The sequence below is a fragment of the Xylocopa sonorina genome, chromosome 4, assembly GCF_050948175.1.
Source record: "Xylocopa sonorina isolate GNS202 chromosome 4, iyXylSono1_principal, whole genome shotgun sequence".
NCBI lineage: Eukaryota > Metazoa > Arthropoda > Insecta > Hymenoptera > Apidae > Xylocopa > Xylocopa sonorina.
In genome coordinates, this window is record NC_135196.1 from 14,399,238 (window position 1) to 14,422,676 (window position 23,439).

Here is a 23,439-nt window from a genome sequence, read left to right on the forward strand (position 1 = left end):
ATAAGCAAATTAAAATAAATTCTAGTCTTGAATTAAATAATTAAATTTTTTATTCTTTTAAACAGATATGAAACTACACAAAGGTATTTTCAAGACTTGCAAACGATCTAGATAAGGAAATAAAATTTCAATATACAAAATTGAGCAAAATTTATTAGTTATTTAATTAAACGATTAGGTACTTTATACAAAAATTCTGTATTAATACAATAAATGTATATTAGACAGTTATATAACTTATAGCGTATGTGCAGTACTGAATATTAGTTAAAAGGAATAGAAAATCTATGGTTTTAAATTCAGTTTGACAACTTCTTGACGTATAACAGAAATGAGTTCCTGATTTATCAAAAATATAAATCTTAAACCTGCAATCTAAAAAAAATATTAAAAATATTATATATTCTATTTAAAGAATATCTTTACTTTTTTTGCTTCATAGTTTATTTTATATGATAAAATTAAAAATGATATTAATACCTCAATTACACTATTATTATTAAGCTTCATTTTATTTCCTGCAAGAATAGGCCTACTATCTACAAAAATTGGTCGCTTCCCCTCTGAAGAGAGAAAGAAATCTCCATTATTCCTTAGCCGAATAGTTCCTTGTCTACGTGAAACTTTCCAAGCTGGTCCTTCCAATGTTAAATCTACATCCACATTGTGGTCTTTCGTTGAACGACCTACAGTAATCTAGTAAAACATTTCAATAATTCAATATACAGTTAATAACAAGATGTTAGAAGTTTTGTAACTGATTAAACTAAGTAGTTTTAAGTAGTTTAGGAATAAAAAGATTACCTCTCGTGATCTCATTAAATACCTAACAAGCCTTCCTCTAAGTATTGCCAAAGTTTGATTATCAAAGTCTGGTGGATTTACTCCTGTTACACTATCAACTAAAACTTGCCATCTACTTAATTCATTTTCTAACACTTTTATCTCTCTCTTATTTCTCCTATCTGCTGCAATAAGTTCTGCATCTACTAATTCATCTTTCTGTTCAATTAGTTCTGTGTCATTGATCATCTCTTCCGCATCAGAGAAATTAAGAACATGTTCACCTCGTGGTAGACTTTGTACAGTTTGATCAGGAAGGAGATGATACTGTTTCATCAACTGCCAATGAGCCAATAAAGCTTTCGCAGTTCGAGCAGAATAAAATGTATGGGCATTTGCCTCGAGAAGTTCTTGAAATACTTCTACAGTTGGTTGAGAAGTCTATACAAATTTAAAAAAATATTTCAGGTAATCAATATATATTAGCATTTTAAATGATCATCAATTTATCATCGATGTATGATATTGGTGTAATGAAGGTAACATACTGATTTTATGGTACCCAAAAGATCTTCCTCTGCTTTACTATATAAAGTTCTTGCTTGTACAGTAGCAATTAATTCTGGATGTAAATTACGCATTGCTTGGACCGCTACTCTTGAGACTGCACTATCATACAACAAAGCATACCATCTTTGTTGTATTTCTTGCAATGTAAAACGGCAAGAGAATTTTGTACCTCTGTGAACCTATTTTTTATGAATAGGTTGAAAAAAATTAGTCAAAATATCATTAGGTCAATACAAATTTAGCGGAAATTAGTATTATAAAACTTATTATTACATATATATACAAATGAATACCATTCTTAAATCATTTGTCTGCTGAACACCAGTAATTAGTGCTAAATCATCAGTCGGTTTCCATCTTCCCAAATCCTTTGTTGCATTCACGGAATGCGAATGATTTTTGTTCCTCTTATTCTTTCGTCCAGGAGCGTTTGATGCTCCAGGTCTACTCGTTCGCCTGTTACATCTGTCAGATTGAGAAACATTTGCAGAAGCCTGAATAGGACTTGGTACATTTTGCAGGGGGATAGTAGGTTCCATCGGAGTGGTAGAAATTGAAACAGTTCTAGATCTAGACGCAGACTTTGTGCTTGTAGCTGGAGGTTGTAAATTGAATGTTGTTTCAACAAGCTCATCGTCAAATTTCCTACGCTTTATCGTACGTGAAGAGCTATAAATCCATTAACAATGATATATAATTTATTAGCGTATAATTTTATTCATTTCTTCAAATATTTGCCTTTGAATAATTAACACAAAACTTCTTACTCTAAATCTGGCAATGTACATGTATGAATGTACGTAAATGTAAGTAAAAAATGTATAAACACCTTCTACGTTTTGTTGACAACGGATCCAGATTTGGGGATTCGATAGATATGTTTAAAAATCCGTCGTTATTATGGGAAAATCCATGATTTACGTTCGAAGGTGTTGGAATATCCATAATTCGATAGGTTAGTTTAATGTAAACAACTAATTACTACCACATACGTGTAAGTTATGTCATTACACGGTGAATAATATCAGACTTTTAATACTAGATTTAACTGATACGAGTTGTCAGCTGATTTCGTCAATGTTTAATATCCGTTCAAAGACGTTAAAACATTTTAAGCTTCACTTTACAGTGAGTATTTATGTTTCAACAAAAGAAACAATTATGATGTATATATACACATATTGAATGCATACGCATGTCAGTATAGTGTAGTATACGCATGTACGCTATAGTCGCAACGATTAGGTGAGCTGTGACATGTTTAGGTAAAAAGAAACTATCTAACATCCAATAGGAAGTGATTGAAACTAGCGGCATCAATTCTTATTGGTCACTTGCACTTGCTAGTGCCATCTAAGCTGCAGGATCGAGAGACTGTGTAGGTTTATACAAACACATACGTAAATATGTATATTTCATATATAGATAATATTCATATAGATAATATCATATTTCATATATAACAAAAATTGTATTCTTTATTATTTTACAAATTCTCTCTGAAATGTTTAAAATATTTTAAATGATTACAGAAAATCAAGTAAAAGAGATAAATTCTGATTGAAATAAACATCTTTACGTTTTCAAAGAATGTATGCTTCACTTGAATGCTTAAAACTTAGCATAAATACATTTAGAATTTTTAATTAATTACAAATTTGTAAATAAAGTATAACAATACAACATTTGGTATATTTAATATGTAGTCTGTGATTTTTATTTTAAAATGCTTCTATATAGTTGGATTATTATATATAATATTTTAACATACAATGTGCAATTTTCGCGTTTCAATATATAGAAATCATGTCATACTACAAAAATATGTTGTATGTATAATCTTACAAATATTTATATTAGTACATTTATTGATAACTAGTTATATGCTTGCTTTATACAGAGATAGTGTAAATGTAATATTTAATGTATTGTTAAATATAGTATATTAAATATATCAAATGTAGCAGAAAACATAATAATCCAGTAATCATTAAAAAAAAGTTGGTTTAGCAATCTTTATGTACTATTTCTTTAGGTTTGAGTGAAATTAAACATTTGTACTAAACTTATACTGCTCTGTTATCATTTAACGTTAAAATAACATAGAAGCAAGCAAAAATTTAATCAGACATTAAGATTAATATATTTATATATTCATATTTGTTATATCAAATTGATATTTTCAATATAATATTTAATTATAAATTCATCAACATCATCCATAAAAAAAAGAACAGTTGGAAATATTTTAGTGTATACAGTCATTTGTAACTAAATTAATTTTATAAAAAGTAATCGGCTTGGGGTTTTTTACTAGGTATTCCTCGACTTTCTTGTGGTGCTGCTTCAAATATAGTGAAATCTCGTTGAAGATGCTCATTTAATTCTAATATCGCAGCAACATTTCCACATCTATCAATAAAAAATTTTATTAAAAATAGTCATTTATAAAGTAGAACCAAATGTAGCTATGAAATTAATAAATATTCAAGCATTAATGCGCAGTGCTAGAAAGATGGCAAGCTGAAAGAATGTAGACATCGACCCGACAAATTTTAAAGCAATGCAACGTTTGAAAAGTATCACAAGCAAGATTACTACTCCTTTTATCTCAATACCGTTTTGCTAAACATGTTTCCAACACCACATAAGACTTGTGTCACATTCCTTATGCTTTGGAACAATGTATATACCTATAGCAATAATTAGGTGCTGACCAAACGGTCAAAACAGTCTCATTAAAATGCCATTTATATCCTTCCATAACTAATTGATGTGCTCTACAAATCATGTCAATATCGTTCGTAGAATTAAACTGTGCTACCACATCACTTCCGAAAAGATAACCAGCTCCACGTGGTGAAACTCCCCAACCTTGAGTATCCTCAGGATCTGACCACAGTAAATCACACATTGGACCATCATGTGGTACCTACAAAAAAGTGTACTTCTAGAGATATTCTTAAAAATCATTTATACTTGATATAAAAAAGAGAAAAACTAAAACATAATTCTCACTTCTTGTTTTCTATCTATAGTTCTTATCTGATCAAGCGTTTGAATACTTGGAGATAATCCGCCATGAACGCAAAATATTTTGCCATCAATTATAGCAGAAAGAGAGAGGTAATCAAATATTTCAGTACAATATCGCCAAACTGTAATGCTGCCGTATTTTCGTAGACATTCATCATAAAAACCATAAACTTGTGTAATTTGCCGAGACTCGTGATTTCCCCTTATTAATGTAATCCTATCAGGATAACGAACCTGTAACATACATTTAGATTATTAACTATTTTAAGTATCATTGCATTACAAAAAGATTCTAATTACCTTTAATGCCAAGAGTAGAAGGAATGTTTCAACACTATAAAACCCTCTGTCCACAAAATCACCCATAAACAAATAGTTTGTCTCTGGGACATCACCTCCAACTTTAAATAGTTCCTTCAGGTCATAAAATTGTCCATGAATATCTCCACATACCTAAATAAAAATTACACTTTTTATAAATTACAATATTATTTCTTTAATTTCTAGTTTTTCATGAAAACATACAGTGACTGGAGAATCAACTCTTTGTACATTACTTTCTTCAATGAGAATTTCACGCGCCTTTGCGCAAAGAGCTTTAACTTCAGCTTCCTTAATGATCTCACATTTTTTCAATTGTTCAATTTGCCGATCCAAGTCACTGGACTCAGCCATCTTAGGTAGTAATAACCTTCACTAAAAATTATGCCAAGTGAAAGTTTTGTTATTTTAAAACATATGTTACTTAACAACGTTAGAACGTGTAACATAAACATAAACAATGTAACATTATCATACTCCACAGTATATCCATATATTTATATTGTAGATCTTTTTATAAAAGAAGCGATAGCTTTCTTAAATACCTTTATCGATGATTTTAGTAGTAGAATACATGAAAATTACGTAGGATTTCTAATATTTTAGGTTTTCCTACTTTTTTACTTTATAAGAAAGTATACATATCACCTTACTAGATTTTTAACACTCAGTATCATAATAAATATGTTAATAACGCACAGTATACTTACATAATCAATTTATGACAACTTACAAACAAAGTAAACATATATAGAAGAATAAACAATATCTTCTATGTACTAATGACATTTCATTCAAAGTATGAACTCTTAAACTAGAAAAAAAATAAAATTGATCCTGAACTAACAAATTAATAGTACTGAATATCATTAGCACCGATAAAAAAAGTATTTTACACTGCATTATTTAAAAATAAAACAACTGTGTAATATTTAATTATATAAATAGATAATATATCAGTACCTATTAATAATAATCTAAGTAAAGTTCAATGTAAGCAATAAAAATGACACATTGTGTACTACATATACAATCGTATAAAAAGAAAGAGCCAAACGTAACATTTTCAGTTTAAAAACATCAAAAAGTAAAAATACAATTAATACTTTAATCGAAGTAGTTTAACATCTTCGTGAGAATAAATTTTATTAGGCAATTTATGCTCTAAGAAAATTAAATTTAATCGATCAAAATCTTGTATGAAAATTAGTTTCTCTGGTGCTGTACAATTGATAATAACAAAAAGTATACAATATAAATATATATATATAAATAAATAATGTGCATAGGAAAAAAGACTAGCGTACCTGATCGTACAAAGAAAGCGAAGGTTAATAACCATACAATAAATAAAACGCATTTAAGCAATCCACGTGAAAGTGAAAATTCTCTTGTCTGATTACCTGATAAGTATTAAAACATTGATAAACGATTATAAACATTCGAAAACCTCATTTCAATAAACATTGAACATTACAATATAACTGACATTAGAATCGGTGCAGTTGGGAATAAAAATTCGAGTGTGTTGGCATAGATCAGGCTAAACTGAGAAAAGAAATTTGAACAAATTCGCTGCTCCTATTCTAGATTTCATTCTTGTACTGTTTACGTTGGAAATTCTCCTTTAGCTAGTATCTAGTCCCATAGAGTAAATACCAAACAGTGCCGTTCATTATAACCTCTTGCGCGACGCTACGCTAAATGTAGCTGACCAATGAAAATTGGTACCACTATGGAGGAATACTTGATGAAAGCTAGAATGCAACGAAATAATTTAATTAAAAATTTCAACAGTAGCGAGCATATAAATAATTGGATTAGAACGAATAAATATAAACAATATGCAGGTGATGCTAAAATTTTAGTTTACAAACTAATCACACGTGGCGCTAAACTTGTATCTTATATTATTGAGAGATAGTATATCTGTTGCCCTCTTTGTCTTTACTCCCTCCCCATTCCGCAGTATCCTACGGTTGTATTCTTCCTTTAGACTTCTCGAAGATTTCCGCGTATCGAGTTAAGATCAACACTAGTGCGTGTCATCTTCAACGTCTTCTCTATTTTCCTGAAGGATCGCAGTGTTCAGAAAGCAACTATTTTATTTATGTTCCTTCGCGAGCCATTTAGAAAGTATCAAAGGCATATTCCGTATATAGTATCTTCTTTGTCTGTTATTTGTTTGGTCCCAGTTTCTCTTTCTCTTTGGTGAGTACACAAGTGCGAAAATATCTGAGCGCAACGGAGTTCGAACATCGATGTACCGATGCTAAAAGACAGTGGAGGGCGAGGTTTTTAAGGCAGTAATATCCAAGTGAGGTTACATGGACTCATTGAAATGTTGTGGCCCTTCGAACGACGGACTTACGATTAGCTCAGGTGAGTGTGACCGCCATAAACTTAAAGTTCCTTCAGTTTTTTGGTACGTGAAAAATAGACGGTTTTCATTGGCTCGGGAGTGTATGCTCGCTTGATTGTCGCTGGCCCGATTATTTTAGACGATGACGTGCTGCTTATGTATACTCGACACCTTGTATCCTTACTCTACCCGTGCCGCATTCCTTCGGTGCCACCGTGCGATATTTGAGTTGAACAGAATATCAGCACCTTGCACTTAACTGCTGTTCTCCATTCATCGATCTACGGAAAATAAATCGAACGATTTAGAATTGTTCGATAATGCCTTCTTATAGACGCAGCAGTCGGGAATATAGAAACGTCGTCGAATTCATTGTTTTAAGTGATAGTTAAAATTATTATTTTTTAACGCGAAGCATGCCAATTCGTTGATTGATATTTTTGAGTAAACAGGACTTCTACAATTCGTGCGTTTGATTGTAACTGTTCTAGTTATTCATTCATATTTTTTAAATTATGCTTTTCCTTTATACTAATACTTTTGTTATATTACAATTAAAATATTGCAGTAAATAATGTTTGAAGGAAATAGTTCGTATTACTCGCCTGCAATGTTTGCATTGTACTTACGTGAAATATCTCTGTTATACGAATAATAATTACGCGAAGAAAGTTATTATTGAGTATTATATATTATTATTCATAGTTTTTAAATCTTTGTAAACGTAAACCATGATTTTTATACATATTTACCTGTCTATCCAATAATCATATTTTATTATTAAGTATTTGATTTTTTAAGGAAAGTAAAAAGATGAATTGTTTCCTTCTTTTATGTTATTCGTTCGATAAATTCCTTAAAAATTTATATTTTTTTCCTGACCATAAGATATAGCATTAATAAAGCTATTTTAATTAGATTCGTTCGTAAACAAATATTTATCTTATTTGCATACGAATTTCTACTCAGTTAACTTCTTTATGGGCGTGAACGAGATATCTCACAAACTAATTTGTACCTTTCTGATTTTTCATAAAATATGAAATATTTTTTCATTATAAGAAAGTTTGGGGAGGGGAGGAAGAGGGTGAGAGAGAAAGAGAGAAACTGTTCACGAGATGCCTCATTCATAAATGTGAAAGAGTTAAATGTTCTTATTATGAATTTCTGAAAGTAATAAACGCTTCAATCATGAACAAAAGTTTCGTTAGTTTTCGATGTAATATAAAAGATTAATATTCAGTTAATTTTGTACGAGAAGAAACGAACAATTATTTTCTTTTATGAGGGAAGTGTCTAGTTAGCAATTTCATGATCACTTTTAAAGGAAAAGCCCTCCTACGTTCAATTTATTCTTATGAATCAGATTGTTCAATGCAGAATTTTATGCAATTTAATTTTTACCTTTGTCTTACGAAAAATTGAGTTGTATTAACTCTTAATACATTAAATTCTGTATGTGCTGTTAATAATTTCAACATATATCTAATTAAAATTTGATTCTATTTAATTAATTCATTGTTTAATGGAGTATCACATCATATTTTATACTTTATTTACGAAAACATTAATACAAAAATGTCTCTTTCCTTCTCTCTCTCTCTCTCTCTCTCTCTCTCTCTCTCTCTCTCTCTCTCTCTCTCTCTCTTTCTTTCAATAAGTCCATAATATAAGTAATAATTTACGTGAAATATGTAATATCAAAAAAGTTGCTTCATTTCTACTAACTTAATTCAATTGTTGCACTATCGTTTTAAATGAATTAATTACATTACGATCGCAATTATGATCGATAATAATTTTAATCCAAGAATAGTTATCTATTAATTAAAACGAAAAAATTGTATCAATTCTTCGTGAAAAGTGGTTCGCCATCTTTTACGAGTCATTTCTTAAATATTTTCTTTTTAACTAGGAGATTTAAAAGAAAGACGTGATTTGAACGGTCGAATTACTTCTTTTTTTCGTAGAGAACAGGTAGAGACTTCGTTTCTTAGAAACAGAGTGGTTTTCTAAGTACAAACCCAATAATTTTAAGTTAGCTTCGTGCCAGACCGAATATTCTTGTGCGGTCCTACATTCCTTTGGTACATTAGAAGTTATGTATATCCTTCTACGGCATAAGTAGACGATCTATTAAAAACAAAATGTAATAACGGTATTATTTTACTAATTAATTTAAATAGTATTATTTGATTCTACATTTTATTCAACACGTATAATCTGAATAGAAAAATAAAAAGGAGCGGAAAGTTTTAGCTTTTCATTTGCGTAGTTCATCGGCTATTTCGCGTAAAACGGCTTTAAGTCAATAAAGCGTAGGATTCTCGTGCAGACATAGATTGAAAATCCACGACTAGATTAATCTTGCAACGATTTCGTAGTAGACAGCTTGGCACTTCTTGGTTTCTACTCCTTTCTAAATCTATCTTCATTCTTAATAGATTGCAGCGATTCTCAAACTTACCTTTAACTTACCCTTAATTTAAAAAAATTATTTCAAGCATGCAAACATTTTATATTCGATGTTTTATACGTAAAACAAACTTTTGATAAACCTATACATATTTTTAAACAACGATTAATTCTTATTTTTAAAAATAAATGCAATTACAAACATGATTAAGTTTGCATTATTGTTGTATACATTATAAGATTACATTGTATTAAATTTTTTTTTCTAATGTTATAGCACTTTCTTGTAATAGTAAATCACACTGATAATTCCTTTTAGACTTCTCTCATAAAAATTTATTAAATCTATTATTCTTATGCATAAAAGAGATTAGAGGAAAAAATAATGAGAGTCTAAACTCTATGCTATCTTTCAGAATATGGTATTTTTTACATTTAGCTTTGGAAAATTAATTTTGCTTGTACTTAACTATATTGTTGATATAATATTACCAAATTATAAGAAATGTTTGCCTTATAATTGATTTATAAATGTTTCTAACAAATAATACATGTATAATTACTGTGTATTCTTAGGGAGGCAACATCCATGAGCAACGACATCACAATGCGCATGCTGCTGCCACTGAGATTGGTTTTCGTCGCAGCAGTTCTGCTGCTGGCAACTACCAAAGCAAGTACCCCTTCACATCTACGTTCTGACGGTAGCAAACACTTTTCCATTGACGAACGTGACCAAGCAATAGCTGGAATCGAGGCTAGCCTTTTATCACTTCTCGGTTTTGCTAAGAGGCCGAAACCACAAGGTCCAGCTTATGTTCCAGATTCGTTGAAAAAGTTGTTTGTCAAACAAAATACAATTGGTATGGCTGATATTGCTAAACCAGGGATTCATGCTAGATCTGCTAACACAGTACGCTCTTTTTCCCATATTGGTAAGCATATTTCAAAAAGTTATTTATTTTCCACATTTCTAAAGTTATTTGCTCATGATTATGTATAATCTAACGTATAATGTTATATATTAATTCTATCATAATAGTTTTCTATTCTTCTTTACACAGAGAGTGAATTGGATCATAAATTTCAATCTCCAAATCGCTTTCGCCTTTCTTTTGATTTGAGCAGCATACCAAAAGGAGAGAAATTACAAGCTGCGGAATTAAGTCTTTCACGTGTACCTATTTTAAATCGAGATGATTCTAGGAAGAAACCATGTAGAATACTTGTATATGATATTTTACGTCCTGGTGCGAAAGGACATAAGGTTCCATTATTACGTTTAATTGACAGTAAATCGATAAATATTAGGAAAAATAGCACAATTAGCTTAGATGTTCATCCTGCTGTGGAAAGGTGGATAAAGGATCCTAAAAACAATCATGGACTTTTGGTGCATGTACGTGGAACTAAACAGGAGCATGTTCGTTTAAAAAGAAACATAAACGAACGAAATGATACATGGATTGTTAATCGTCCGATCTTATTTACTTACACAGATGACGGCAGGTACAAAACAGTTTTACTTTTACTTTTACTTATACTTTTTTAAGCAAGAAGTAGCTAAATGGCGTGATGATCTTTTTGATATTCATATTAATAATTTTTCAGCTTAACGTTTTATTTGATAAAGTTGTTGTAATATTCATATCTATTGTTCACTTAAAAGTGTAGCTCTTTAGTTTTAAAACATATTTAAATAGTGTACTGTAAATAGTATTCAATATTTAGGTATAAAATGTCTTCTGCAAGCCAAATATTGGATCGACGTGCTAGAAGAGCGGCGCTTCGAAAAAATCGCCGGAAAGATGGTCGTGAGAATTGTAGACGACATCCTCTTTATGTTGATTTCGTCGATGTTGGTTGGAACGATTGGATCGTTGCACCCCCTGGTTACGATGCCTTTTATTGTCACGGTGATTGCCCTTTTCCATTAGCAGATCATTTAAATTCAACGAATCACGCAATTGTCCAAAACTTAGTTTATTCAACAAAACCGAGCATGGTGCCAAAAGCTTGCTGTGTGCCTACTGCACTCAGTTCAATATCCATGCTCTATCTCGATGAAGAAAATAAAGTGGTCTTGAAGAATTACCAGGACATGGCTGTCCTTGGATGTGGGTGCCGTTGACACTCTACCACCTAGTTTAATAAACTGTTTTCATACTGGGAAGCGTATGTGCAACAAACAATGGAAATATGTAGTTTAATAGTTATTAAAAAATGAGGGAATGGAAAACTAGAATTTTGTTCGATCGAATAGACAATGCATTAGCTCAAATATTCAGTTAGATCAAAGAATACATTGAGTTATCTATTAAATGTTTATCTAATTAAGGCACATTTGAGGAGTTTTAAATTTTATTATGAAATGATTAATTTCATACAATATATATGAAAGGTATTAGAAGGGAAAACAATGAGAATCTAAACTCTATGTTATAGTTGTTTTCTACTCATTCAGTAAAAGATCTGAAAGATTATTGCAGAGAATTTAGTTCAGGAAAATAATGCATGTGCTATAAAAACTTGAAGACTTTTGAAATCTTACGTGTATGAAAAATATCAATCAGTTATTATTGAATGTTATCCTTATTAAGTATGTAATCAGTCAATATAACTGATTACAAAAAAAGTATTAGATAACTAAGATTTTGATCCTTGTTTGTACTCTAAAGCATTTACTTTAAAGCATTTTACAGTTAAAAATGAAGGAAACATTTTCAAATGAGGATTTAAATCAAGGTGAATGCGCGCGCCAAAATTTTTTACGTACCTCCTCCAATTTTTAAACATGATGGAAAACAATAACTAATAAGACAATAACAATGATATTAGCTATTATATAGTTATTATTATTACGTAGAAAATTAACTAAATTTTTATTGACAGCTATAAATTCATGCTTACTCATAAATTTGTTTAGAAAATTCAATAAGTCAATTTCACCTGACATTACATTTACAATACTTTCACATTTTTTTTCTTATACTAACATCAAATTTATGTTGGTTTTAATGAACCGTTTTTTCTTTTTAATATGTAGGCAAATGTATTTCAAACACAACACAACATATTAATATGAACAATATTTGTTTCATATTTTTCACAGAAATAGTTTCATTTTTATAATAGGACAATAATAAGATTTTATCAAAAATATGATATGAATAGATATTCTATATGAAGAATGTTTCCAAATGATTAGTATACATGATGTATTAGTGACTTAAATTTTGCTCATTCCTTAATATCGATAAAAAGATATTGCAGTATATATATATATATATATATGAAAAATGTATAAAAATTTAAGTGTTTCTACATTTATACATTGTACATTTACACATTGTGAGGTTTGAAAAGTACAGTATGATAATATTTATTATTTTAAATACAATATAATACAAAATATTTTAGGACTTATTTTTTATGATTTATCCAAACAATAGTAATAAGTGAAACTTAATTTCTCTTTAACTATTTGAATTCGCTATTTTGTAGTTTTTTAATTTAATTCATTAATTCATTTACGTTGAAGATGCAAGTGCCTTTAAAGCAAATATAACTCTGCTGTCAGGAATGACCCGTACCTGTCTGAGAAGCAATTATTTATAATGTTAACAAAGAAATTTAAGCATATGTATATTTGTACAAAAAGAAAATGGGAAAATAGCATTAAGAATCTTTTATAATAGTGGCGCGCGTCAGCCTGTAAAATGTGTATAATAGATAGAAGTAAGAAAGAACTAATGTAAATATCGTGTCTATATAGTGAATTACATACATAGTATTCCACTCGAATATTTTTATTAATATTTTTACGTTCTTCGATTGTGTACACAAGTATCGCGTGTGTAAATAGTGAATAAATTTTAATAAATATATACATATGTTTAATTACATATATGTTTTTGTACTTAAATAGAGAAAAAGTAAATCATAGTTGCAGGAAACCATGGCGACGTTAATTAAAAATCCAATTAATAGTAATGTATTTTTTCATTACCGAAGTACATCACTTTAGAATTATTCTGCGTATGAAATAATAAATATTATATAAAATATGTAACAAAAGTTTTTATTTCTTTATACAATTATGCTACATACATAAGATAATACAATTTTTATTGTAAATTTAAAAAAAATAGAAGAATTATTTCAGTCTTTTACGCCAAACAAGAGTAATAATTTAATAGAATGTATGTCTCCAAGGCTCGTGTAATGATAGTGCGAGGTAAAAATTATTTTTCACACACATACACACATGATGTATTATACATATATATAATAATATATAATAATTTTGAACTTTGAATTTCATTTACGAAATGTATTCTAAATATCGTATGGCACAGTCCGATTACAAATTGCAGAAACAGCATTGCTTTACGTTTACATAATTATTTTTAACACATTCACCGTCACGTGTATCTTTACATTCTTTATCATTATTAAAAATAAAGGCTTGTAGTTTTCCTTATAAAATGAAAAATAAAATCACAATTACTATCAGAACTGATCTTTTCCAAGAAATGCTCACTCTTAAGATACATCGTGATGGTAAATCTGCTGTATATCATAATTTATTAATATTCACGTTCTAATTAATGGTTAAATAAAAATATAAAGAAATACAATAAGTATTTCACATTTTCCTGGGAAGAATTTTGAACAATGTTCTTCTCTATGAATATATATTGTAAATGTTTTTAGATTATTCGTTCGTTACAATTTATCATGTTTTGATTTCATTTCTGTTAGCAATAACATTAAAAATTTGTCTAACTATTTAAAAAAAAATTTCTTTAACAATTATTACGCCTACTATTTTAGTTCGTAATATATAGATTTTGATATGTTTTGGTTGTAAATATGAAACTTACATTTTTAACTTCTCAGCTGTTAACTGTATATGTATGTATATTTGGAATAAGACTATAGTATAAGAAGTACAACCCTAAAAGTAGCATCGATACAAAAAGGAATCACTTTTCTTAAACAACTTAAAAATCATATACAACTTTATACAATGTTACAATATTTACAATGCTTTATGATAATATCACTTACAAGTACATTATAAAGTTAAGAGGCACAATGGCATAACTTTTTACAGAGATAGTCACAGAGCAACTTGCTTAAATATAAATAACAGCTGGAACAAATTTGATAATGTGATTCTAACTGATAAGAAGTTAACTGTTATCAAAAACTTTTTCATAAAAATTTCAATTTCTTCTCATTATGAGACTTTCTTTGCTTAGAAGTTTCTTAGAAGAAAATATTTTTCCTATCCAACATTTGATTTAATTTAACGATTTAATTCAAAATTTGATTATGAAATAATAAAAACCTATTCTTATGTTATTTTACTTATTCGTATAAATAAATAAAAATTGTTCAAAACATTAATCTTATTTAACTTCAAATATTTGGGAAACGGTAGCTTCTATTAATCCATTATTAGAAAATAAATTTTAGAAATGTTTAAAAAGCAAGCAAGTACAAAAGAAATTGTTAATAAATTTAAGGAACAGGAGAAGGAGGTGGTGGCAGTGGACTAAAATATGTAGAAGATCGTGAACTAGGAGAAGGGGGGCAACTAATTCCAGCATCACTTTGGTAAACAGATCTTGGAGTAGGGGGTGGAGGGTATGGTTCACTTTCATATCGATACCTTGCTGGATAGTTACTATCCGATTCGTCACATACATCTGTGCTGCAAGGAGTCGGAGGTGGAGGCTGGTTTATACTTCTGTAATGCCTGTAAGGCTTGTACCTAGATGCATTGCTGCTTGAACATCTGGTAGAATTAGCTGTTGTTGCCGGACTCGGAGGAGGGTTTAAAGTTTCTTGTGGATAACCTCCACCGGTAGAACTCCCTCGAGTTGAACTCGATGCCCCTTAAATTACGTTTATTATTTAGTTAAAAAATGTATAAATATTTTACTCTGTCTTCATTTGTAGTTTAGTAAATTATATACATACAGAGTGTCATATTAAAAAATTTACCGGTAATATGACTTCGATCGTAACTTGATCCTATACTGCTTCCATTTAGCATCGACATTCGTACAGTGTCCATTCCGATCTTTATATCTTTTCTAGAATTCTTTTGTGCCAACATCGGTTTCGCTAATCTTATTGGTTTCGGTGATAAAGGATCTCCGGCTGAATCGTGCAAAATATCAGGCAGTTCTTCGCTATTTATTAACTTTCTTTTGCAATAATAGAATCCGAAAACTATTAGAGCAATTGTTAGGATCAATCCAATGGGTACTATAATGACATAGGCAATTTTCGCAGATTCTAATGAACTATGTTCTAGCCGAGGATTGCTTTCATGCGTACATGAAGATGGAAGTTCATCACTTCCATCAGCACAGTTGTCCCAACCATCACAGAGAGATGAACCAGAAATACAAACACCGTTTCCAATACACTGAAATTGACCTGCAGGACAACAATGAGCTTCGTCTAGACCATCGTGACATTGAGCTGTTCCGTCGCATACCCAGGATATATCTAATATAATAATATCTCACATTAAAAATCTGTTAATGTATACTAAGAGTAGGACTCATATTTTTCGTGTAATTTAATATTATACACTTCTTACCAATACAATGCCCACTTTGACATTTAAACTGATCGTGACTACAAGCTGGGCAACCTAATTCATCACTTCCATCCAAACAATCACTTTGACCATCGCATTTCCATGTCGCGGGTATACAATCGTTTGTCATTGCAGAACTAGGAGCGGCGCACATAAAATAATCTGTTCCGCAAGCAGACGCGGCTCTACAAGTTTTTTCATCTTCAGATAAAACCAAATATTTTGGACAAGAGCACCTGAAGATAAAATTTTTATATATCTTTTTATACCATTTATATTTATAAAAATAATAACGAGTATTTTTACTACTTAAAGTGTATTATTACCTGGAAGAAATAGTTCCTATACAAAAATGTGAACATCCTCCATAATCCCGAAAAGGGCTACAAACGTGTATTTTCATTACATCTTCTTGCGGAGTATTTACCGTAATCAAGTCGGTAAACACTTTATTCATGATCGTTTTCCTTTCGTTCCCAAATTTATTAACGCGTTCTAAAGTTGATGTCTCTCTGTCAAACCAATAAATAAAATCAAGAAAGACAGATAAATAAACAGTTGATCCTTGTCCAACGGAAGAAATTAAAACTTTTCTGTTTTGTCCATCAAAATCGGCACTCTCAATACGATTTCCATGTGCCCAATATACAACATTTGAAATTGCATCCACCGCAATGCTTGTCAATTGTTCAAGATCAGTCGCTATTACAACTCTTTCTTTTCCATCCATTTTACTGCACATTACTCTCATCTTTCTTCCAATGTCTGTCCAAAAAAGTAGTCTTTTCTCTGAATGTATCGCAATGTTTCTTGGTTTCTCCCCATCACCTTTGACTACAACACCTAAAGCAGATCCGTTGTCGAGTTTTGTAACGTTAATCGCATCATTTGTGGCACATGACCAAAATAGCAGTCTTCCAAGTGAATCTAGAGCAAGATCCACCGGATGACCCAAATTTCCAGAGATCACCAGACTGGAATGTGTTTTATTTTCTAACGTCCTCCTAATCGACAAACTTCGTCCATCTATCCAGTAAATGTGTTGAGTTATAGGATCAAATTCTATGGATCGTACATGTTTTAAACCTTGAATTCGGAGAACTACATCCGGACAATCGTTAGTGTTAGGAAGAAAACGAAAAATTGCATTACGCAAACTGTACATCATGAAATTTTTTGGCGCTGTAAAAAGAGACATTAAGTTATTATATTTACAAATAGTAAAGTACATATCATTACTACAGTACTAACCGATGCAAGTTTTATTGTCTTCTGCTAAACTATAATGAGTGGGACATCCACACTTGGAAGAATTGGATACACTTTCATTCTCTCCAGGTAAAGCAATACACAAGTGAGTACAGTTCCCATTTTTTACTGCACAAGGATTCCATCCTGCTTGTCTGGATGCATGGAAGACTAACAAATCTGTCACAGATTCTAACTTATTATGTATTTTTATTCTGTTTGTACCAGTAGTCTTATTAGCTTTCTCTATATCGCCTATTAAAGTTAAATAAATATCTTAATTTATAAATGTATCAACTACTAATTAATATTTTTATGTATCTTTTCGTACCTGTATTCCAATCTGTCCAGTAAATGTAATCTTTGTACTGAGTAATACTAAAGGGATATACAATATCCTTCGTTATAATTGCATTTCTCTTTCTTGTATGTAGGTCAAAACTATCAATAGCTGGAGTATTTAAATCTGCCCAATACAGTTTTCGTGCAAAATGATCAATTGTTAGACCATTTGTTTTACCAATATTGGAAAGTATTACTTCACTATGTGTACCATCTAAATATGATCTTTCTATACTTCCAGATTTTCCCCATTCTGTCCAATACATATGGCTAGATAAAATCATATCAATTATTTAACTTTTAATATAGCAAGCAATACTTATTTACACATACATTATTACATATTCAATATTAAAAAATTAGTTGACATACTTACCCTCTGCTAGGATCAAGTGCCAAGCATCTAGGTTCAATAATATTATTCCAAACAAGAACTTTTCGACTACAGCCTTCTAATCGAACCATTTCTATTCTTTGAGTTCCTGTATCACTCCAATACAAATTGTGAGCAATCCAGTCAATTGCTAAACCTTCAGGTGTTTCTAAACCAAGATCAACAACTCTTTCCATATCAGAACCATTTATAAATGCTCTTGTAATTGTTTTTAATTTAACATCTGTCCAATAAACGCGATTGTCTGCTACGTTAAAATCTAAGGCGCTAGTACGAAGGGAGAGATAAAAAACATTGAAACACAACACATATTTACGTAAAAAAACTTAAATTTAAATATATTTTCAGTAATAAAATAATTAAATTTATAAGCATGAACATTACCTTGCATCTTTAACACCAGTTAATGGTATAATATTATCATTGTTTGCATTCTCAATACTAAGTCTACCAATATTTTCTTTTCTAGCAAATAACATAAATGCATCTGGTACAACACAAGTCTTTTTATCTTTCGTTAATTCATATCCAATTTGACATGCGCACACATATTTATTTCCTGGTCGATTTAAACACAAATGACTACATCCACCATTATTTTTCACACAAGGATTTGTACCATTCACTTTTCCTAAATGCACTGCCTTTATACCCATAACATTCGGAGCTTGGTCAACAATAACTTCCCTTCCACCACCTGTAAGTTTATGTGCTCTGTCCACGCTTCGTCTCTGCCAGTCAGTCCAGTACAGATAATCTCCTAACAAACTTAATCCAAAAAGATGTGGGAGATTATCAGTAATTACTTCTCTCCGGTCTGTGCCATCCATGTTACATACTTCAATTTTATCTGTTTTTGCATCACACCAATAAATTTTCCATCTTCCAAGATCTAATGCAATTCCATTTGGCCAAACAATATCTTTAGTCACTAAAAATGTACGTTCTGTTCCATCTAGATTGCTTCGTTCTATTTTCGGTCGCTTTTCATTCCAGTCTGTCCAGAACATCCATCCTAATTCTGGAGCTAATGCAATTGCTCTAGGTTCCATTAAATCCTCATTGATCAATACTTTTCTACTTGTACCATTTAATCGGGCTACTTCAATTCGATCTGTTCCAGTATCAGTCCAATAAAGGTTCCGAGCCAACCAGTCAATAGCTATTCCATCTGGATTTTTCACTTCCGTCGTTATAATATTTTCTTGATTAGTACCATCAAGAGAAGCTCTACGAATCATGCAAGCTTTCTCATCTGTCCAATACAGCATTTCTTCTACAGGGTCAAAGTCTATTGCTATTGCATGTTTAATTCCTAGTTTTATTGACAAAAAGAAGATTTCACATAATACCTTTAAAAACAGAAAACAGTATAAATCAAATAAAAGTATTAAAGAGTACCTGTCAATGGTAATACGAAGTTAGTGTAATCTGGTGAATCCAAGGAGATCCGACAAATTTCATTTCTTTGAACTATTAATAACAATTCTTCCGGTCCATCGGCGCAAGTAAAATTATCCACCAATTTAACACCTGTTGGGCATGCACAACTATATCCAGGTTCTGTTGTACTTAGAAGACACAAATGTGAACAATTTCCATTATTCTTTTCACAAGGATGACTACCGTGCGGTTGCCTTCTAACATCCCATACTTCTATATCAATAGGTATATATTCTCCATGTAGTAACTCTCTAGGATGTGCTTGATTTTGGTGAACATCATAAGAGTGTACACACCACGTTTTCCAGTCAGTCCAGTACAATTTATGGTCAAAAAATGTCACTGCAAAAGGATAATCCAATCCTTGCTCTATTACTTTCCTTCTATTTTTCCCATAATAATCCATCACTGCAATAAATTTCAGTCTTCCATCTACCCAATAAACCAACTCGTTCTCGTAATCTACTGTTAAACCGTTTGGCCAAAATATGTCATCAGAAACGATCACTTTTCTTGTCAATGGGTCTCCATTCATAGCTGCTCTTTCAATTTTAGGCACATCACCCCAATCAGTCCAAAAGAGTATACTTTTCATTGGTACAAGAGCAATAGCTCTAGGCTGATAAATATCTGTCCAGAAAAGAACTTTTCTGTGATGTCCATCGATACTAGTTACTTCTATTCTATTCTTTTCTTCATCCGTCCAATATAACTTTCCAGTATACCAATCGCAAGCTAAACCATCTGGTGAGATTAAACTGGAATTCACTACAATCGTCTTTTCGCTGTTATACGTGCCATTCGTTTGAATACACTGGATTATTTCCAAACCACTATCAGACCAACATACTAAATTACGCTTGAAATAAAAATCTAACGCCGCACCCTCCGAGAGATCTTTCACGATAGTGGTCACTTTATTGGTACGGGAGGCATTAGCCATCTTAATATCCTTTTGTGTGATAAATAGAAGCGTCGGCGATCCTGAAAACAATACGATGCGTATTACAAAAGTAAAAGAATTATTTCATTAACATTACTACAAACAGACAAAGATGTAACGAAAAGAAAATTATGGATCATAACATAAGAGCGACGTTATCAAAACTTAACTGAGGATTTAAAACAAGTGTGATAAGTCCCAGTGAAACATTTAATTGATATCGTTACAAGACAATCACTATTATCGAACGTTTCATTTATGTTACTGTAATATCGTACACAACGTTTCCAAATGGCACATTAATCAGAAATAAACTGTAACATAACCTCCAGCTGAGAATCACACATACAAAACATAAGAACGAACGTTACCTACCATTAGAAAAAGGGACTAGTCTGAAAGAACACGCAGCCAGAATAATTATTAAACTGATAATAGCCATTCTAAGGAGGGGCACTGTGGTTACGGACATGGGATCTCGGCTTGCTGATCCGAAGAGCCCGGGTTTGATTCCCGCTTGTGGGGGGGGAGTGGTGGTGAGCTTCGTTCCTTTCACGTATCCTGAAGTTGTTGATGAATCCGGGATACTGGAGACGCAGCCGCGCATCTACGTACCCGATGACCACGCGGAACAAGGTGACGATGACATTTTCTTCACTCTTTTACATTAGAATAAAAATTAATAAATGAAGAAAACAGAAGGACAAAAGAACGAGCAACAACACGCGCACGCATCGTCTCCCAGAAACATTTTTCAACAAATGAACAACAAAGTACGTTATCGCTCGCTTGCATAATAGCCGTGAGAAAAATGAAGATCTGCGTGTACGCAGGAAAACATTCGAAGGAGTCCTCGATATTTTAGTAAAAAAAAAAGAAGAAAGAAGATGAGGGTGCGTTGATGGAAACGCCGGATGTTTTCGTTTCTTTTTAGCCTTCCAGATTAACAGAGAAAAGATAGCGTTAAGTTATGGATATTTACAAGAACTTCTTCGAGCGTCGTTCGTCAATCTTTATTCATGACGAACAATCGATCCGCTACGCGTACACTTTGTAACTAATGGATTACATGTTTTAGCAAGAATTTACGTCTTTAACGTAAAACTGTAATTTATACTCCATTGTTTAGGTAAACTGTTAACTAAGCAAACGATTTCTTAGAAACCAACGACTCGCATAACCGATCATCACTATCGTTCCTTAAGTTTCCGATCGACTATGAAGCTGAAACCGAGTATAGCTTAACGAAACCGAATATATATACTGTATTTACGTATACGTATGTATTTATCTTGTATGTGCTTTGTAACCTATTATTTACAGGATAGATATATTTTCTTTATCAGTTACAAAGTAATATATATATATTATTTTTGAAAGCATTCTTTCATTTTACAATTACTTTATACAGTTTACTATATTTGTACTTCTATGTAGATAAGTTTTGTTGATAATTCTGTAATTAGAATTCTAATTTATGTTCTAACATCACAAATACCAGCAGTGAATTTATATATAATTGAATCCAATGGCAACACCTGCTCCGGATCCAAGATATCTTCTTCGTGGCGATATGGGTTGTATTCATTGTGTACTTTTCCAAATAACTCCTAACATAGAACACCTTTATGCGGGTACCACCAAAGGCAATATACACATTTGGGATTTAAATGTAAATAAAGTATCTTAACGCTTTCCATATTCCATATTTATAATTATACAATTGAAAAATAAAGTTTCTTCTATATACTATAAAATTTAATAAAACAATTACTTTTTATTAAAGACAAACAGAGAATTAGATCGAATTGCCTCGGGACAAGATTCTTGTTTAAGCTTGCTAAGCTTAAATATCGACCACTTACTAGCACAACATAAGTGTGGTTTAATAAATATGTATAAGAAAACAGAATCTCAATGGATTGTACATAAATCAGTTAATATAGACTTCTATCACTACTGCAGGTATTAAAGATCATACTTTGTGAAAAATTATTATACAGTAGATTTGATATATTTTACTTATTATAAAAGATACGAGTTTTGGTGAATTTAATATAATTTGAGACATTTGTAACAGGATTCAGAGATTATCTGAAAGTGAAGTAATTGTACCACTTAAAGAATCCACTATAGGAATATTATCCGCCAATACTTTTAATGTAGAATTGAAATTAAGTACTTCTAATTTGAAAAACCTAGGAGAAGTAATGGTAATCAAACCGTTGCAAAATGAAAGACTAGTTTTAGTTGGTTACGAAGGGGGAAAGTTAATTCTATGGGACGTTCGACAAAGTAAGATATTGAATTCTCTAACGGTTGAGTCAAATCCAATGGCATTAGAGTTTGATCCTACTTTGAGGAAAGGAGCCATTGCTGGGCCGTCTGATAATATACAGGTAAAAATTAAGGAACGAACATAGGAAGTCTTAATTAAAAAAGTAAAGTTGGCTACAATTTTATTACTGTAATTGATAACAAACATGTTTCATTTTTAGATCTTTACTTTATCAGTCGATCATTTACTATGCGATAAAAGTAAAATAACTCTGACAAATCCTGGAACTTCTGTAATTACGATAAGGCCCGATGGTAGAGTTGTAGCAATTGGAGGGTGGGATAGTCGAGTTAGAATATTTTCTTGGAAAAGCTTGAAACCATTAGCTGTTTTAGATCAACATAAAGAAGCTGTACAAGATATTAATTATTCTACGAGACAAATAAGTGCGTATGATAATAAAAATATAATGGCTACAGCTGCAAAAGACGGATATATAGCATTATGGGATATTTATAATTAAATAATATTATAGAAATAAATAAAAGACAAATAAGCAGTATGTTTAATATTTGTGTATTAGACAATTTAATTCGATTAAAAATCAGTAACAATTTTTTAAATATTGTTACATAAAAAGTAAAGAGAAATACTATGATTTGAACTGACTAAGCAGTATTTA

The 23,439-nt window shown here is 31.1% G+C and overlaps 5 protein-coding genes across 10 annotated transcripts; 2 read left to right on the forward strand and 3 right to left on the reverse strand.

Moving 5' to 3' along the window:
* Positions 1 to 133: 133 nt before the first annotated feature.
* Rcd5 (microspherule protein Rcd5) lies at positions 134 to 2,472 on the reverse strand. Its single transcript, XM_076894129.1, has 6 exons — positions 2,183 to 2,472; positions 1,647 to 2,022; positions 1,332 to 1,532; positions 805 to 1,224; positions 481 to 696; positions 134 to 375 (listed from the first exon to the last, which is right to left on the reverse strand). Exons 1-6 carry the CDS (start codon positions 2,296 to 2,298, stop codon positions 286 to 288), a joined length of 1,419 nt encoding a protein of 472 aa, XP_076750244.1. The 5' UTR covers positions 2,299 to 2,472; the 3' UTR covers positions 134 to 285.
* Positions 2,473 to 3,484: 1,012 nt separating this feature from the next.
* Positions 3,485 to 6,267, reverse strand: Pp4-19c (protein phosphatase 19C). Of its 3 annotated transcripts, none has more exons than XM_076894054.1 (6): positions 6,114 to 6,267; positions 4,915 to 5,085; positions 4,690 to 4,842; positions 4,372 to 4,623; positions 4,178 to 4,285; positions 3,485 to 3,765 (listed from the first exon to the last, which is right to left on the reverse strand). In XM_076894054.1, the coding sequence occupies exons 2-6, from the start codon at positions 5,062 to 5,064 to the stop codon at positions 3,730 to 3,732; spliced, it is 699 nt and encodes a 232-aa protein (XP_076750169.1). In that variant the 5' UTR covers positions 5,065 to 5,085; positions 6,114 to 6,267; the 3' UTR covers positions 3,485 to 3,729. The 3 variants fall into 3 exon arrangements, with proteins under 3 accessions (XP_076750169.1, XP_076750167.1, XP_076750168.1); XM_076894052.1 differs by having other exon boundaries at positions 4,047 to 4,285; XM_076894053.1 differs by lacking the exon at positions 6,114 to 6,267 and adding an exon at positions 6,018 to 6,036 and having other exon boundaries at positions 4,047 to 4,285.
* Positions 6,268 to 6,648: 381 nt separating this feature from the next.
* LOC143422913 (protein decapentaplegic) lies at positions 6,649 to 11,847 on the forward strand. The gene is made up of 5 exons (XM_076893891.1): positions 6,649 to 6,748; positions 6,906 to 7,092; positions 10,064 to 10,422; positions 10,552 to 10,996; positions 11,219 to 11,847. The coding sequence occupies exons 3-5, from the start codon at positions 10,077 to 10,079 to the stop codon at positions 11,616 to 11,618; spliced, it is 1,191 nt and encodes a 396-aa protein (XP_076750006.1). The 5' UTR covers positions 6,649 to 6,748; positions 6,906 to 7,092; positions 10,064 to 10,076; the 3' UTR covers positions 11,619 to 11,847.
* Positions 11,848 to 14,895: 3,048 nt separating this feature from the next.
* Arr (low-density lipoprotein receptor-related protein 6) lies at positions 14,896 to 21,093 on the reverse strand. 3 transcript variants are annotated; one of them, XM_076893649.1, is made up of 11 exons: positions 20,855 to 21,093; positions 19,495 to 20,520; positions 19,181 to 19,408; positions 18,478 to 19,120; positions 18,076 to 18,360; positions 17,689 to 17,969; positions 17,361 to 17,612; positions 16,436 to 17,291; positions 16,110 to 16,345; positions 15,503 to 16,015; positions 14,896 to 15,393 (listed from the first exon to the last, which is right to left on the reverse strand). In XM_076893649.1, exons 1-11 carry the CDS (start codon positions 21,084 to 21,086, stop codon positions 15,017 to 15,019), a joined length of 4,929 nt encoding a protein of 1,642 aa, XP_076749764.1. In that variant the 5' UTR covers positions 21,087 to 21,093; the 3' UTR covers positions 14,896 to 15,016. The 3 variants fall into 3 exon arrangements, with proteins under 3 accessions (XP_076749764.1, XP_076749763.1, XP_076749762.1); XM_076893648.1 differs by having other exon boundaries at positions 16,110 to 16,294; positions 18,478 to 19,408; XM_076893647.1 differs by having other exon boundaries at positions 18,478 to 19,408.
* Positions 21,094 to 21,961: 868 nt separating this feature from the next.
* On the forward strand, positions 21,962 to 23,314 carry LOC143422837 (guanine nucleotide-binding protein subunit beta-like protein 1). Of its 2 annotated transcripts, none has more exons than XM_076893774.1 (4): positions 21,962 to 22,151; positions 22,266 to 22,444; positions 22,560 to 22,878; positions 22,978 to 23,314. In XM_076893774.1, exons 1-4 carry the CDS (start codon positions 22,008 to 22,010, stop codon positions 23,278 to 23,280), a joined length of 945 nt encoding a protein of 314 aa, XP_076749889.1. In that variant the 5' UTR covers positions 21,962 to 22,007; the 3' UTR covers positions 23,281 to 23,314. The 2 variants fall into 2 exon arrangements, with proteins under 2 accessions (XP_076749889.1, XP_076749890.1); XM_076893775.1 differs by having other exon boundaries at positions 21,990 to 22,113.
* The last annotated feature ends 125 nt before the right edge of the window (positions 23,315 to 23,439 follow it).

What these genes read in the sequence shown, in the direction of transcription:
- LOC143422913 (XM_076893891.1), top strand. Translation starts at nt 10,077, where the DNA reads ATGAGCAACGACATCACAATGCGCATGCTGCTGCCACTGAGATTGGTT. An exon ending in ACGCTCTTTTTCCCATATTG is followed by an intron (nt 10,423 to 10,551) that starts GTAAGCATATTT and finishes TTCTTTACACAG; the next exon opens with AGAGTGAATTGGATCATAAA. An exon ending in ACTTACACAGATGACGGCAG is followed by an intron (nt 10,997 to 11,218) that starts GTACAAAACAGT and finishes TTCAATATTTAG; the next exon opens with GTATAAAATGTCTTCTGCAA.
- LOC143422837 (XM_076893774.1), top strand. Translation starts at nt 22,008, where the DNA reads ATGGCAACACCTGCTCCGGATCCAAGATATCTTCTTCGTGGCGATATG. An exon ending in GACTTCTATCACTACTGCAG is followed by an intron (nt 22,445 to 22,559) that starts GTATTAAAGATC and finishes CATTTGTAACAG; the next exon opens with GATTCAGAGATTATCTGAAA. An exon ending in GGCCGTCTGATAATATACAG is followed by an intron (nt 22,879 to 22,977) that starts GTAAAAATTAAG and finishes TTTCATTTTTAG; the next exon opens with ATCTTTACTTTATCAGTCGA.
- Rcd5 (XM_076894129.1), bottom strand. Translation starts at nt 2,298, where the DNA reads ATGGATATTCCAACACCTTCGAACGTAAATCATGGATTTTCCCATAAT. An exon ending in TTGTCAACAAAACGTAGAAG is followed by an intron (nt 2,023 to 2,182) that starts GTGTTTATACAT and finishes ATGGATTTATAG; the next exon opens with CTCTTCACGTACGATAAAGC. An exon ending in ATTTAATGAGATCACGAGAG is followed by an intron (nt 697 to 804) that starts GTAATCTTTTTA and finishes ATGTTTTACTAG; the next exon opens with ATTACTGTAGGTCGTTCAAC.
- Arr (XM_076893647.1), bottom strand. Translation starts at nt 21,086, where the DNA reads ATGCGCGGCTGCGTCTCCAGTATCCCGGATTCATCAACAACTTCAGGA. An exon ending in ACTGGTGTTAAAGATGCAAG is followed by an intron (nt 18,361 to 18,477) that starts GTAATGTTCATG and finishes CCTTCGTACTAG; the next exon opens with CGCCTTAGATTTTAACGTAG. An exon ending in GCACTTGATCCTAGCAGAGG is followed by an intron (nt 17,970 to 18,075) that starts GTAAGTATGTCA and finishes GATTTTATCTAG; the next exon opens with CCATATGTATTGGACAGAAT.
- Pp4-19c (XM_076894052.1), bottom strand. Translation starts at nt 5,064, where the DNA reads ATGGCTGAGTCCAGTGACTTGGATCGGCAAATTGAACAATTGAAAAAA. An exon ending in TTCTACTCTTGGCATTAAAG is followed by an intron (nt 4,624 to 4,689) that starts GTAATTAGAATC and finishes TGTATGTTACAG; the next exon opens with GTTCGTTATCCTGATAGGAT. An exon ending in GCACCTAATTATTGCTATAG is followed by an intron (nt 3,766 to 4,046) that starts GTATATACATTG and finishes TTTTATTGATAG; the next exon opens with ATGTGGAAATGTTGCTGCGA.